At 53.2% G+C, this 16,168-nt stretch overlaps 1 protein-coding gene across 1 annotated transcript in view; it reads right to left on the minus strand.

The window, feature by feature from the left end:
- Positions 1-507: 507 nt before the first annotated feature.
- The window catches only part of Nfam1 (NFAT activating protein with ITAM motif 1), a 29,900-nt gene continuing 14,239 nt past the window's right edge, over positions 508-16,168 (minus strand). The window contains exons 2-6 of the mRNA XM_090358256.1: positions 15,801-16,130; positions 14,619-14,731; positions 10,511-10,609; positions 3,747-3,833; positions 508-2,086 (exon numbers count right to left, since the gene is read on the minus strand). Coding sequence (XP_090214382.1) covers positions 2,027-2,086; positions 3,747-3,833; positions 10,511-10,609; positions 14,619-14,731; positions 15,801-16,130 — 689 coding nt within the window. The 3' untranslated portion in view covers positions 508-2,026. The remainder of the gene's footprint in view (positions 2,087-3,746; positions 3,834-10,510; positions 10,610-14,618; positions 14,732-15,800; positions 16,131-16,168) is intronic.

The raw sequence follows: 16,168 nt of genomic DNA on the forward strand, positions 1-16,168 counted from the left end.
CAATGTCCGTGTCCCCCAAAGGAAGGACGCATCAGTCCACAAGAGGCTCACAAAGCCACAAGAGCAGCTGGGATTTTATCCCAAATGAAGTGGGAGCAGGTCTTAGCAGCATCCTTCTGTTACTTTAGGAAGAGGGAGAGGGAAAAAGAGAGGCTGTGGGGCCAGAGCAGCCACAGAGAGCTATGCCAGGTGGTAAGGCCCGTGCCAGGGCTTGGAATTTCAAGTCCCCACCAGGCTCCCCTCACTTCCCTGGGAAGGGCTAGAAATTTTGGAGTCTCAGCCAGAGTCAGAGGCCCTGGACACAAGCCCAGGCGGAGAGGGAGGCAGGGGCCTCCTGCTCTTCCTGGCTTCGGTTTTTCACCTTGGCCCAGGCTCCCCTTGGGCAGCTGGAAGAGGTGTCTGGAAGGGAACTCTGTACTGATGCCTCCCCCCTCAGCAGGCCTGGAGTTCATTAAGCCCAGCCTCTGGGAGCATGGGGGGAGGGGAGGGAGGCTCTCCCCAGGAACTCTGTGCTCCATGTTCACACACAGGGCCACTGGTGGCTCACACCTGTAATCCCAGCCACTCAGGAGATTGAGGTCTGAGGACTGTGGTTCAAAGCCAGCCCAGGCAGGAAAGTCTATGACACTTCAATTAACTGCCAAAAGGCCAGAAGTGGAGCTTTGGCTCCAGTGGCAGAACCCCAGCCTTAAGCAAAAACAAAACGAAACAAACCACTAAGGGGCAGCACCCAGACCCTACATTCTAGCCCTAGTACCCGCACAACCAATAACCAGAACCAACCAGAAGCCAGTGCCCATCCCCCACCACAACCTGGGTGCTGTCCCTGCTCGGAGGACTAACCTGCCCAGAGGAAGGGGCTGACAGGGGGCCAGTGCTGCTGAGCCAGGTCCATCCTGTGTCTTTGGTTCCCTACCATCCCTGGGTATCTTTTAAGGGTTCCCCAAAAACCTCTAGAGAAGCGTGGAGAGAAGGAGAGAAGACTGGTTCACAGATAAGCCAGCAAGAGGTAAGGCAAGGGAAAAGAGGCAGAGCTAGGAGGGAGGACAGAACGTGATAGTCCAAGCCACCAGGACTCCGTCTACCTGGAAAATGGTTCCTGTGACAGGGCAGGGCTCTCTAGAGGATGGAATGAGGGGTCCTGCAAGCATCTGAAGGAGCAAAAAGGCTTGGAGCCAGGCACTGGGCAGCAGCTGTCCATTCGGGCTTGAGCTTCTGCACCCGGCCAGGAGAGGCCAGGCACGAAGTCACGTAACTGGCCTCTATGAGAAAGAAGTGGCCTTGAGGCAGCTAGGATGGTGTTGGGTCTGCCTAGCCTCACCCCCTAAGGGGATGGAACCAATGGCAGATAAGATAGAGAGCCCCAGGTGGAGGCCAGGATAGGCCAGGGGGAGGGGACTTGTGGGACCTCCATCATGGGGTAGAGGAGGAGGGCAGAGAGCACAGTGGCCTCTATTCTCTCACACCAGCACATATAGGACCCTCAAGGGCCCCAGTCTGATAAGCACCATTTGCTAGGTGATTTGGCCTCCATGTGCATCCCTGGGCTCAGTCCAGCCTCTGTGTGGCCACCATGCTTGTCCATCCTCCACTTCTCCTGCTCCCACGGGCACAGCCACCACTGCTGCTAGACCAGCTATGCTGCTGGTCCATCCTCAATGGCCATGCACAGCTGAACGGGCCCCTGGTGGTGCTCTTCTGGGGGCTCATGGCCTCCCTCACCAAGACAGCCACGAGCACTGTGGGTGAGTGTCCAGGGGGGAGGAGGCCTCTGGGAAAAGGAGACAGCCAAGCACATTCTTGAAGACTGAGTAGCTTAGGCGATGGCAGAAGGTGCCTGCCTGGCAGAGGGAATACCAGGACAAGGCCTGAAGGTGGCTGGCTTACAGGATGGGGCAAGTGGGAGGGAGGACCTTGAATGCCAGGGTGAGGTGACAGGGGTCCCTGAGGATGCACTGGCTAGGGTCAAGTCCTCTGCTTGAGGGTCTCTGAGTCAGCACAAGTCCAGAGGCTGGTGGAGCCCCACCTAGAGATTTTCATAGACCAGGTTAAAGTCACTGTTGTCTTCTTGTCTGTGCAGTTCCTTCTGGGAAAGACAAAGAAAGGGAGAGGATAAGGAGGAGGAGGGGGGAAAAGAAGGGGGAGGAAGAGGAGGGGGAATGGAAGGACCAGGAGATGAGGGGAGGGAAGGAGAGGGGAGGGGAGGGGAGAAGAAAGGAAAGAGGAAGGGTGGGGAGGAGAGGAGAAGGAGGAAGAGGAAGAGGAGGAAGGGAAGGGAGAAATGGAAAAAAAAAACTATTAGGTAAGAAACACATGAAGTTGTACTAGCTTAGTCTTAGTCAGATGCAGACAAATTGTTTCCTGTGAGCTTTGGCAGGGCGCCTGCCCTCTGCCCCAGGCCCACCTGGCCAGCCTCTTGTCCCTCTATCCTGTGGAAGCCTCCCGTTGCCTACCTCAGGCTCCCCTGTCCCCTGACTGCCCTCTACTCACCAGGAACTTATTACCCCCAGAACCTCCCCTCTCCCAGCCCCCCTCTGGCCCTTTCCCAGAACCCAATCTTTACAAGAGAACTGCCAATGACTCTGTGCTCCTTGGCTCAGTGGCATTTCTCCTGCAGCCCAAGATTCCTGGACGGCTATCTTGTCCAGTTCCCAAGGACCTGGCACAGGATGGGCACTGCTGAGATAGCCCAGGCAACCTCAGTGGTTCAGGGAGGGAGGCCTTGCTTCCAGTCTGGGCCTATTTCAGGGCTTTGAAAACAGGAAGCTAGGCAAGCAGTCCCCAGCCTGAGCTTCTGGAGGCTGAGCCCTGGTGCCCTCAAGGCTCCTCCCAGGTACCCAGGGGCCACACCACCCTACAGGGCCTGGCACCACCCTGAAGGGGGGGTTTGCACTGGCTCAGCATCAGTGCACCTCCTAGTGACCCCAGTTCCCATTAAATGTGGATGTGGTGTTTCTGAATTCTAGAGCAGATGGTATGGCAGGAAAACATGGCTCACACACTTTATAAATGAGCAAACAGGTCAAAGAAAGAAAGAGCAGTGTAAGCCAGGCCCTGGTAGCTCATGCCTATAATCCTAGCTACTCTGGAGGCTAAGATCTGAGGATTAAGGTTCAAAGCCAGCCTGAACAGGAAAGTCCTCAAGACTCTTATTTCCAATTAACCACCAGAGAACCAGAAGTGGAGCTATGGCTCAAAGTGGTGGAAGACTAGCTTTGAACACAAAAGCTCAGGGACAGCACCCAGGCCCTGAGTTCAAGCCCCAGGATACCCCCCTCCCACACACACACACAGAGTGGTATAGCAGCAGGCCCGAGGCCCTGTCATGTTAACACTAGGCTAGCCCAAGGACATTAGCAACTACTCCATCTCTGGAGCTCTTCAGCGCGGGCTTGGACACCCAGAATCCCCCCTTCTCCCCCCATCAGACGGGATAAACATGGTAGTGTTCTTCAATTGATCACTCAGCAAAGCAATCTGCCTGTGACCTCTGGGCCATGGGTCAATGTTACAGAAGACTGAGACACAGAGAGGTGAAGCAGCCTAACTGTGCATGCACAGCTGCTAGGAATGGAGCAGGAGTCCAAAGCTCCCAGTTCTACCTGTAGTCTAGCTACCTGTGAAGAGGGCTGGGTTCAATAGCAGATGCCTCACATTTGCAGTCTAATTCCCATGGCCCAGATGAAGAGGAGGGTGGAGGGAGGGGGATGGGAGGAGGGAAGGCTTGATGCCCTCTCCCTGCATACCTGGGAGGGGGGAATTCCAGAGGAGGGTGGGCTGCCAGTCTTGCTCTCAATGAAGGAGTAGACCTCAGTTTCTCGGCGCTGTAGGGCCTGCAGGAGAAAGGGCCCTGGGGTTAGAGGCAGGTGTGCAGAGGGGAGCCCTGAGCCCCCAAGCCAGCCTTCCCACCACAGAGATTACCATGGCACACCTTCGCATCTCTCCTCCCTTGCCTGTGCTCTGTCCATAAGTCTAACTGGCTGGCAAGATGAAGGGCCCACCACAGCCTGATCATCCTTGCCTAGCCTCAGGCCCCCGAGGACCTGAGACCACATCACTGCTCAATGGGGCATTGGCTGGCACTCCCTAGTTTAAAGCCCTGGGCCTGCAGGGGGCCTGTCCATCCACCAGTACCTACGCCCCAGTCTGCACTCCAGACTGGAGTCTCATGGCAAGCCAGTGATGGGATATTCCAGCCTCAGTTCTGCATGTACCCTTCGCCTTCCTTGCCTGATGTTTCCAGAAATTCCAGTTCACTGACTACAGCCCTATACAAGGCCCGTTTCCTACCCAGGATGGCAGAGTATTGCGTTCCACTGAGAGGCTGTGAGATAGGGAGCTCAGCCTCCATGATTTCCTGTATTCCCACCAGACTGGGAGCCCCTTGACAGCAGGCACTGGGTCTGATTCATCTCTTGGTACATGAACTTATAGCTGGCTGTGGTACAATGAGAGCCACGTCAAATGAGCAGTGGTGTGGCTTCCTTATGTGCAAGTGTCCGAAAGCGTCACACAGTCTAGGCCCAGCCTCAAGGTGGTCAAGATGGCCAGGCACCAGTTGTGCGTGCCTATAGCCCTGGCTACTCAGGAGGCTGAAAATGGAAGAGTCATAGAGGCCAGCTCAGGCAGAAGTGTTCTCTAGAACATCCCTTTTCTTTTCGTGCCAGTTCTGGAGCTTGAACTTTGGGCCTGTGGGCTATTGTGCTCAAAGCTAGGACCCTTACCCTTGTGTCATAAATCCACTTCTGGCCTTTTGGTGCTCAACTGGAGATAAGACTTTCCTGCCCCAGCTGGCTTTGAACCACAATCCTCAGATCTCAACCCCATGAGCAATTGGAATTATAGGCATGAGCCACTGGCTCTAGACCTTCTTTTGAAAAACAACCAAGAGTTTAGCCTAACGGTAGAGTGATTGCCTAGCATGCATGAAGACCAGGGTTCGATTCCTTGTACCACATGCATAGAAAAAGCCAGAAGTGGTGTTGTGGCTCAAGTGGTAGCGCTCTAGCCTTGAGAAAGCCAAAGGACAGTACTCAGGCCCTGAGTTCAAGCCCTGGGACTGGAAAAAGAAAAAAGAAAAGGAAAATAACTAGCACTTGGTATAAATGGGGTGAGAAAAGATGAGAGAGAATGACGGAAGGGGTAACACTAACCAAAATGCCTTGTACAACTACTCAAAGATGATTTTATTTACTTATTTATTTTATTTTTTGCCAGTTCTGGGCCTTGAACTCTAGGCCTGGGCACTGTCCCTGAGTTTCCTTTGCTCAAGGCTAGCATTCTACCATTTGAGCCACAGTGCCACCTCTGGCTCTTTCTGTGTATGTGGTACTGAGGAATTGAACCCAGGGCTTCATGCATGCTAGGCAAGCACTCTACCACCAAGCCACATTCCCAGTCCTTAAAAGATGATATTTTTTTAAAAAGAAAAGAACTAGCAAAACCACAGGGCTGGAGGCATGGCTTAAATGGTAGCACACTAGCCTAGCATGCAGAGGAACCTGAGTGTGGCCCCTGCCCCAAAAAGTCAAGACTTTGAAGTCAAACAAGACTAAGTTCAATTCTTGGTTTTGTCATCTGTCATCACAAACTACCCCCCTTTAACCTTCTCTCTGCCTCTGTTTTCTCATCTATAAAATGGGAACGATTTTATCTACCTTGAAGCCTTAATTCAGGATTAAATGAAATATTATACATCAAAGACCTTGCATATTATTCAGTAAATAGTAGATGCTTCATAAGCAACTGTCAGATGATCAAGGAAGATGCTGCTTCCTAGCCAGGCAGGTGGCTCATGCCTGTAATCCTAGCTACTTGGGCGGCTGAGATCTGAGGATCGAAGTTCCAAGCCAGCTCGGGCAATAAAAGAATCTGAGAGTCATCTCCAATTAATCACTAGAAAGCAGGAAGTGGGCTGTGGCTCAGGGGTAGGGCGGTAGCCTTGAGCTGAAGAGCTCAGAGACAGTGCCCAGGCCCAGAGTTCAAGCCCAATGACCAACAAGAGAGGGTGGGGGGAGAGACAGAGAGATGGAGAGACAGAGAGACAGGGAGAGAAGGAGGGAGGGAGGGAGGGAGGGAGAGAGGGAGGGAGGAATGGAGGGAGGGAGAGAGGGGAGAGAGAAAGAGAGAGAGAGAGAGAGAGAGAGAGAGAGAGAGAGAGAGAGAGAGAGAGAGAGAGAGAGTCTCCAAGGACAGTGCTCAGCACTGAGTTCAAGCCCCAGAACTGGAAAGAAAAAGAAAGATTCTGCTTCCTCTGTTGCTCGAGCAGCAGCACCCACTCTCAGGACCCGCTGAGCTCTAGTTCAGAGCCTGCAACAGCCTAAGCAAGAGGCAGAACCCTTCCCTTTCCCCAGTGTGTGTGTCATACGATGCCGGCTGGTTGCCAAGGAGGCGGTTTCCTTGGCAACAGTCAAGCAGGGGCTGCTGAGGAAGGCTGGAGAGACAGGTGGTGCTCAGAGGCAGGAGGAGGGCGGGGAAGGGAGGAGGGAGGGAGGTGCTTAGGAGCATCCAGGCTCGAAACCCCGCGTAATAAACCATTTGACTCTTGGGAGACCCCCCACTTCCAGGGCTTCTGTAAGGGGATGGTGGGAGCACCTTGGGAACCAAGGGGTCTCCAGACTAGAAGGAGGTGGATCTAGGGAGAGGGGCTTTAACTCACCTCCTTCCCAAGGAGAAGCCCATTTTCCAGGCAAAAGAAACTTGCACAGTCCATTCTGACCTGACCCAGGTACGTCTTGGTGTCTGCCCAGGGTACTTGCTGCTGCTGGTCCTCAAAATGGAATTTGTTCCTTTGCTATCTGTTCCCCCTACATGCTGTCTACCCAGGCTTAAACTCCTCTGCGATCTGAAGGATCTGACCTCGTCTCTGGGCTGGATAGTTCTAGAAAGCAGAGCAGCAAGGAGCTGGGCTCCACAGGTGGTTCCCTGCCTACTCCCGCCCAGCTTTATGGCTGCGTGGAACATGGGAAGAATGCAGCACCTGCAGGCCTGGGGCCCGCCCAGTGTGGTGGGGCTAGGGTGCCATGGTGGGTGAGGTGGTCACCACTTAGCAGCCACAGATAAAGCCTTGACAACTCCTGACCTTCAGCTGCCTTCTATGCAGGGTGTGAACTGCAAGTCAGTCTGGCCTACCCTTCCTTGGTGGTGACCGGGAGGCCAGCCTTGGTGGTCCTGAGGGCCTCTGTCTTGGTCACCATTGGTGGATGGCTGAGATTCCAGTCCTAAAGTCCCCTTTGCCCCAATGGGTGATGGTGATGGCCTGGTCATCAGCATTGCAGAGGAGAAAAGCAAGAGCCAGGTCTCCTCCAGGTAGGCTGGGGGCAGGATATAATTGAAGGATCATGGCGTTTCAGGCCCTGGAGGGGGTCTGAGAGAACCATTTAGAAAGGACGACCTATCAGGAGTACTGATGGCTCTGCTGGAACGGAAAGGGGAGGGTGGGGGTGAGGAGTTGGATTTGTGTGTTAGGTCACTTTGTGGGGCCAGGAGTTTGGTTTAGTGGTAGAGTGCTTGCTTCACATGCATGAAGATCCACGTTTGAGTCCTTGGTACCACATACATAGAAAAAGCCCAGGACAGGCTTTATATATATATAAAGTTCCACATACATAGAAAAGGCCAAAAGTGGTGCTGTGGCTCAAGTGGCAGAGCTCTAGCTTTAAGAAACCCAAAGGACAATGCTCAGGCCCTGAGTTCAAGCCAGGACTGGCAAAAAAAAAAAAAAAAGTCACTTTGCCAGGGGCTCACACCTGTAATCCTAGCTACTGAGGGGGCTGAGATCTGAGGATTGAGGTTCAAAGTTACCCTAGAGCAGGAAAGTCTGGAGACTCTTATCTCCAATTAATCAACAAAAAGCCAAAAGCAGAGCTGTGGCTCAAGTGGTAGAGTACTTGGGAAAGTGGTAGGTACGCTTGAGAAAGAAAAAAACAAGGCTTAGGGACAGCACCCAGGCCCTAAGGACTAGCACTGCCCCCCACCCCAACACACATACACAAAACAACCTGAGCAAACAGGGCTTGGAGGCATGACTCCAGTGGTAGAATGCCTGCTTGTCTATCAAGAGCAACAATCTGCGTTCAAACCCCAGAGAGAAAGGGGTGGGGGAAGGCTTCTGTGTGGCAGCTGGCACAGAATCCCACAGAGGGAAAGAAGAGGTCTGGGGTTGTATATGCTGCCAGCAACTAGTGGGAAGTCCTCAGGAGAGCCCGGGACCCTTTGGGAACTCTGATACCTCCCTGGGGACATTCCCCACCCCCCAGCAGACCTGGCTGACTCTGAGTTCACTCTGTGAGGGACTACCAAGGGTCCCCAGGCACATGATGGTGCTGGGGACAGGAACACCTGCATGCAGAGAGTGCATGCAGAGTCCAGTGTCCAGACGGCTGAGGGGACCCTGGAGGGGCAGGTGTGGGATTGGGAATCCACCCTGGTGGCTCTGAATCTCACAGTGCTGAACTCCCAGTGACAATAACCCTTTGCTTTCTCTCCACTGAGTACATGTTGTTCATGGAACCCAAAACACAACTGTAAAAGGGCCAAACCAGGGAGCAGAGGGGCTGTGTGCAGCCTCCTCGGGCTCCTGCTTTTGTAGTTAGGAGGACTGTGGTAGAAAATGCTGTGATGAGCACGGTGGCTCACACCTGCAATCCTACCTACTCAGGAGGCTGAGATCTGCGGATCAAGGTTCAAAGCCAGCCAGGCACAAAAGGACCTGAGACTCTTATCTCCAATTAACCTCTAGAAAGTGGGAAATGGGGCTTGGCTCAAGGGTAGGGCAGGATAACCTTGAGCTGAAGAGCTCAGGGACGGGACAGTGCCCAGGCTCAGTTCAAGCCCCATGACCCACCAAAAAAAAAAAAAAAAAAAATGCTGTGATACCACAGGGTCCAGGTATCAGGGTCCCAGCCTGTATATCCCCTGAGCCTAGAAACCTAAATTGCCATGTCTGCATGTAGTGGGGAGGCAGAGAGCAAATTAAAAATAATTCTTGGGGGCCAGGAGTTTGGCTTAGTGGTAGAGTGTTTGCCTAGCATGCACGAAGACCCAACAGGTTCGATTCCTCAGTACCACATATAGAGGAAAAAGCCGTTGTTGAGGCTCAAGTGGTAGAGCTGTAGCCTTGAGAAAGTCCAAGGACAGTGCTCAGGCCCTGAACTCAAGCCTAGGACTGGTAAAAAAATAATAATAATAATTCTTGGGCTAGAGGCATGGTTCAAGTGGTAGAGGCAAGTCTAAGTCCTGAGTTTAATCTCTTTTGCCACAATAAAGAGAAGGCTTGACTCCAGTGGTTGGTTCATGCCTGTAATCCTAGCTATTCCAGAGGATGAGCCAGCAGGGGAGCAAAATCTGTGAGAATCTTATCTTCCATAAACCACGTACAAAAAAGCCAGGTGCTAGTGGCTTATGCCTGTAATCCTAGCTACTCAGAAAGCTGAGATCTGAAGATTATAGTTCAAAGCCAGTCCAGGCAAGAAAGTCAGTTAGTCCATGGGAATTAACCACCAGAAAACCAGAAGTAGAGCTGTGGCTCAAAGTGGTAGTGCTAGCCTTGAGCAAAAAAACACAGGGGCAGAGCCCAGGCTCTGAGTTTAAGTACCAGGACTGGCAAAAAAAAAAAAAAAAATCTCTGCAGGGTGCCAGTGGCTCACACCTATCAGCCCATGTATTCAGGAGGCTGAGAACTGAGAATCATGGCTTGAAGCCAGCCAAGGCAGAGAAGTCCATAAAAATGAATCTCCAATTAATCAGCAAAAAGCCAGAAGTGGGGGGACTGGGAGTTTGGCCTAGTGGTAGAGTGCTTGCCTACCATGCAGGAAGACCTAGGTTCAATTCCTTGGTACCACATACATAGAAAAAGCTGAAAGTGGTGCTGTGGCTCAAGTGGCAGAGCGCTAGCCTTGAGAAAGCCCAAGGACAGTGCTCAGGCCCTGAGTTCAAGCCTCAAGACTGTCCAAAAAAAAAAAAAAACAGAAGTGGAACTATGGCTTAAGCAATAGAGCATTGGGTGAAAAAGCTAAGGGATAGCACCCAGGCCTTTAGTTCAAGCCCCAGGACTAGCTAAATAAGTAAATAAATAAATAAATAGAAAGAAATCAATGTATAAAGGATGTGGGAGGAGCACATGGCCTTTCCCCTCTTATGAGTTTGTTGTGGTGGTTGAGACGCTGTTTGTGTAAGAAAACAGGAAGGAGCTGGCAAGCAGCTGGATGTCATTTGACCAGAAGGAAATTTCTTCATCTCTTAGCAACTCTTGTGCTCCCCACCCCTCATTCCAGGAGTGCAGGGGACAGACAGACGTGCCCAGGAGTCCCGGGTGGCATTTCACACGTACATGCCTACAAGGGCCCCACAGTGACCTTTTCTTTTCTCCTTCTAGAAATTTCCTAAGGTGGTAATTATTGTATCCCTTTTATAGATAAGGAACTAGTGGCTCTTGGGCCAGGAAGTGGGGGCTCTCAGACCCCAATTTGGGCCTGAAGGGGGGAGGAACTCAGGCAGGTGTGGGGCTTACCGTGTAGATAGATTCTTCAGGGGGCTGCGTGGGTTTGCTGGCAGGTCGTGGGACCGGACACGTGTTAATGGGGCGCTTCAGGGGAGCCAGCATCTGCTTCTGTGGGGAGACAGGACTGTTGGTGCTGGGGCCCAGTGACCCCCCCATCTCTCCCCTCCCAGACCCAGCAGGGGATAAGATGATGGCTTGTCAGGAGGCCACATGGAAATATGTGACACCTTCACCCCTGCCACCTACCATCTCCAGGGAGCCCCAATTCCTCCTTGAAGGCGCTCACGTGCCTGAGGCTGGAGGAAGTGAAGTAGCAGCTTGGGATGGCTTGGGGTGGCAAAGAATTGATCTGAGGAGGTCAGGGCATTGGGTTGTTGTGCCAGGGTGTCCAGGCACTTGCCTCAAGCAGGGGCTGAGTGGGCTGGGGTGGGGGGCAGTCCTGTCCGCTACCTTATTGCTTCTGGCATGCAGAAAGAGGTCCCAGGTTGGGGGGGGAGGTGTCCGCGGCACCGCAGTGACACCAGCAGCAATCGCCCTCCTTCCCAAGGATTCAAGGAAGGGTGAGGGGAGAGGAGGGCAGGGACCTCTCTAAACCACCCTGCATTTGTCCAGCACCTCTGCTAGCAGGGCAGTGTGAAGAGATCCACACCAACCCCATTTGATTTGGGTTCAGACAGTGAACTGGGAATTTTACCAAAATACGTGTGCATCCGCTGACCACAGGTCCAGATCTTACACACACATTCACACTCACACACCAACACAAACACACCACATACACAGGAAGCCGTGCCTCCAGTGGGCTGACTCCTGAGGACCCTGGCTGTTCAGTGGAAAGGGCTTCACAGCCCAGGGAGAGGCAGGCCAAAGGACCAGAGGCCCAGAAGAACCGAAGGCAAACCAGCATGGCCAAAGACAAGCCTGCCTGGGCAGTCAGGGTGGCCCCTTGGGCAACAAGGACAACAGGAAGCCTGGAAGGCTTCAGGGAAGAGGCGCCTGCCCCACAGTGTGGCTTTAGAAAGCTCCAGGCTGCGGCAGCAGTGCAAATGTGCAAAGTTAGGAGGTTAGGCAGGCCTGCTGGGAGGGCACAGAGTTGGGGTGACAGTGGAAGGCACAGAGAGAGGCGGTCTGGACGCCCCCCTCATCGCAGGCACCACACTGCCAACAGTAGAGCAACACAGCTTCATCTCGGGGGCAGGAGCTAATTAAAAACCCTGGCTGCCTGCCAATCACCAGCCCATTTACTCCGGGATTAGCTCTTGAGAGCTACTTAACTCGCAGGCAGAAGCCGGCGCCACCCCCAGCCACAGCATCATTACAGCAGCGAGCAGGAGTGGGGGGACGGGGCGAGCTCTGCCTTTCTATACTCTGCCCCCGTCCTCAGGCCATCTCTGTCCTGCACATGAAGAAGTGAAGGCTCAGAGAGGACAAGGGATCTGGCTAAGGTCACACACCCACAAACAGCAGGGGCTGGATTTGAACTTGGGTCTGAGTTTCACCAACACAGCATCCTGATAGTTCTTGGGACTCTCAGTGCTCTGTGTGGTGAGAACATATAGAACACAGGCAGCCCACAGCCTCCAGAGTGCTTCACAGCTGCCCAAGGCCACTGACTTGCTCATCATTCAAGTCCCCTAAGGGAATGACTGCCCATTTCACAGAGAGAAAACCGAGCCTCATCCAGCTAGCCAATGGCTGCCCTTGGAGCGAACCCCCCTCCAATCTGGTGCCCCCTTCCTTCAAGCATCTGTTCCTAGAGACCCCATTACAATCACGGCACCTTAATGGCCCCTGTTGTCAAACTGCTGGGGTCCTGGTGCCTGTTCCAGCTGGCTGGTCCAGAAGCCATCAAGGCTGCAGGCTGTGAACTCCTGTCCCGTCCACTAGAGCTGGGGACCTCAGGCCCTGGTGTCTGACACTGGTGGACCTCCCCACTGGCCCCACTACATGCCGGGTGCCCGGGCCCAGGGGTGCTGCAGTGCGACCTCCTAGCAAGCCTGGAAGAGTGGGAACAGCTCAGGGGCAGGACGGGGGCACAGACGCATAGGCCCATCTGGGACCATGCATGGAGGGAAGATTGACTGTGAGGGCTTTGGGGAGGAGCTGAGGTCACCAGGAGATGAGCCCTGCAGGGGGTGTTGAGGAGGCTGGGCTGCAGCAGGGTCCCCCAGAAGCAAAAAGGGCACTCCCTTGAAAACTCACATGATGTTTTGGGGGCCAGGAGTTTGGCCTAGTGGTAGAGTGCTTGCCTAGCATACACAAAGACCCAGGCTCAATTCTTTGGTACCACATACATTAAAAAAAATAAATAAACAACAAAAAAAAGCCAGCAGTGATGTTCAAGTGGTAGATCCCTAGCCTTGAGGAAGCCCAAGGACAGTGCTCAGGCCCTGAGTTCAAGCCCCAGGAATGGCAGGAAACAAAGAAAGAAAAACAGAAAGAAAGAAAAGAAAAGAAAAGAAAATTCCCATGATGTTTTTGTAGACATGGGGTGACCTGTCCATGGCAGTCGGCCCTGACCATCTGGGGCCTAGCTGCAGTAGGCAGCCAGGGTAGATCCTCTTGCTGTGCCCAGGTCTGTGCTGGGCCCCTGCTCACCCCTGCTCACCAGCGCGGGGGTGAGGGTCTCCAGACCATTCTGAGACCCAGCTTGGCACAGCAGGGCTGCAGCAGCAGTGGCCAGTTAGCACTGGGCATGGGTCTACAGTTGCCCTGGCCCTGGGGCCATTATATCATTACTGTTATTGCACACAGTGGGCCCTGGGCTGGAGCATGGGGAAGAGACCAGGTGATGCCATCAATGAAGGGGAACAGAGCTCCCAGGAGAGACCAGTTGCCCCAGGAACCCCGAAAGCAGAGGCAGAGAAGAGCCCTGGGCAAGGACCATCTTGGCCCAAGACCATTGTGAGCCATCATCCTGCTCTCGGGCGGGAGTCATAGCAACCACATCCTTTCAGAAGGGACCCTGGGTTCACTCAGACCCCTCTGCGTGGTGGAGTTTAGCACCCTACCCAAACCAGTAAGTGGCAGAGTTAGAACATTAATGCTTCATTCTTTTTTTTTGGTTCATGGGGCTTGAACTCTGGCCTGGGCACCATCCCTGAGCTCTTCAGCTCAAGGCTACCACCCTACCCCTTGAGCCACAGCCCACTTCCTGTTTCCTAGCAATTAATTCAAGATAGAGTCTCACTTTCTTTAGGTTCTTTAGTGCCTGGGCTGGCTTTGAACCTCAATCCTCAGATCTCAGCCTCCTGAACAGCTAGGATTACAGGCCTGGTCCACCATGCCCGGCTCTTTTGGTTTTTTTCTTTAAACCAGCCTTGGGGCTTGAACTCAATGGCTGGGCACTGTTCCTGACCTTCTTTTTGCTCAGGGCTAGCACTCTACCACTTGAGCCACAACACCACTTCAAGCTTTTTCTGTTTTTGTGGTACTGAGGAATCGAACCTAGGCCTTTATGCATGCTAGGCAAGCACTCTACCAGTAAGCCACATTCCTGGCCCTAACATTATACTCTTAGTCTCCCACTGACTGCCACTTCCTTTGTGTGTATGTGTGTGTGTGTGTGTGTGTGTGCACACGCGCGCCAATAATGGGGCTTGAACTCAGGACCTGGCCACTGTCCCTCAACTTTTTTGCTCAAGGGTAATTGCTGACCACTTGAGCCACAGCTCCACTTCTAGCTTTTTGTTGGTTAGTTGGAGATAAGATTCTCACATGCTCCTTCTATGTGGGCTGGCTTCAAACTCCATCCTCAAATCTTAGCGAGGATTATAGGCCTGAGCCTCTGGCAACCTGGCTACGCTTCTGTTCAACATGCCATAACTGTTTACCAGATTTCCTGGATCCTAGCCTTTAGTACAGGATCTGGTGCACAGCAGTTGTTGAGTTAAGAAAATGTATGCGCATATTTAGTTAGCTCTATAAATTATAACCTGGGAAGTTCTCTCAGTCCCTGATGAAGTGGCCAGGAGGGACACTGCCTCCGGGGTGGGGGGGTATACCCTCCCCAGGGCCCAAGGGTGGCAGCAGCCTCTCTGTGAGGCCTCCTCAAGCCTGTGGTATGACTGCAGGGGCTGCGTTGCTGTGCACGTCCAGCTGTGTGTCCGGGCCGTACCTTCTTCCACAGCAGCAAGGCCGTGAGCAGAACACTCAGAGCAACCAGGAGCCCCGTAAAGCCGAAGAAGAGGGCCTTCCTGGGGCTAGCTGGGGGCTCTTGGTACCCCGTATCTGAAAGGAGGGCAAGGAACAGAGGATTAGTTTTCTGGGAGAAGTTGGGGCCTAGCCAGCCCCCAAGTCCTTTGCTCTTCTCCACTCAAAATCCCATTTCCAGCCTTCTCACCCTGGCCCCTGCTCTGCTGGGCCCTCTGCTCTCCCCAGGTCATGGTCTCACTCTTGCTTTGCTAAGCCCTCCACTCAGTTTTCTTAAAAGACAAGAATTGTGGTGCTTGATCTTTAGGCCACTGCTTTGGGGAGCTGGCTCTGTGGTCGATGGAACCTGGAAGACTCAAGTCATCTTGTTTTGTTTTGTTTGCTTTGTGCCAATCCTGGGATTGAACTGAGGGCCCTAGGCACTGTCCCGGAGCTTTTCTGCTCAAGGTGAATGCTCTATCACTTGAGCCACAGCTCCACTTCCAGCTTTTGGGTAGTTACTTGGAGATAAGAGTCTCATAGACTTTCCTACCATAGCTGGCTTTGACCCTAGATCCTCAGATCTCAGCTTCCTGAGTAGCTAGGATTACAGGTGTGAGCCATGGGTGCCCAGCTCATGTCAGTGTTCTTGATCAAGCCTCTCATTTTGCCAAACAGCAGCTCTGACACACACAGTCTCACACTCCCCACCAAAATCCTGCACAGGCCCAAGATGACATCTGGGCAAGCAGTAGAACGGGGATTCGAACCCAGGTCTATGGTATTCCCAAAACCCTCTCCCACCACTTTGCAGTGAGAATCACAGAAGCAAATCAGAGGGTCGCAGCTGGAGTGATGGGCTTGGGTGAAACCTCATGGGGTCTCGCAGCTCAGGATTTATTTCCTGAAAGATGCACACCTGCATGCACCCCTTTCTGGAAGATCAGACCCTCCCCAAACTGTGCTGATGTCACCCAGAGACTGTGGGGCCAGTCACCAGCCGTGGGCAGTGAGGGGTGACACCTCACCCGGGCCCCTGCTCTTGGCATGCCTATAAGCTGGCCCACTTAACCAAAGCTAGAAGCTAAAGCAAAAGGCTCTCCACCACAGCCCTAGTCCCACACTCTGGTGGGACCTCTGCCCTGAGAGGAGCCACGGGAGGCCTCACCTCTCACTAGGATGAAGGTACCGTTGCCATTCACGGTAAAGCTTTGCTGGTGGACACAACAGTAATAGGTGCCCGTGGCCGAGGCATTAGACAGCCAGGTTGAGACGTGACAATCCAATATGTAGGTCTGGTTCTCTATGCCCTGCCTGGATTGGCAGTCAGTAGAAAACTCCCTGCTCTTCTGGCCCTTGAGGTCCACGTAGAAATAAGTCACATGGAATTGGCCGGATTGCACGGTGTACTGGTAGGTGATTTTGCAGTTGAAGAAGCCGGTTCTGTTGGCTAGCGAGACGACAATGGGGAGACCCGTGTGGGTGATGGACTGTCCTCCTGTGGGAAAAGAGACAGAAGACAGTGGCAGGTCATAA

Source organism: Megascapheus bottae, chromosome 2, assembly GCF_031878675.1.
Source record: "Megascapheus bottae isolate mThoBot1 chromosome 2, mThoBot2.hap1, whole genome shotgun sequence".
Lineage (NCBI taxonomy): Eukaryota > Metazoa > Chordata > Mammalia > Rodentia > Geomyidae > Megascapheus > Megascapheus bottae.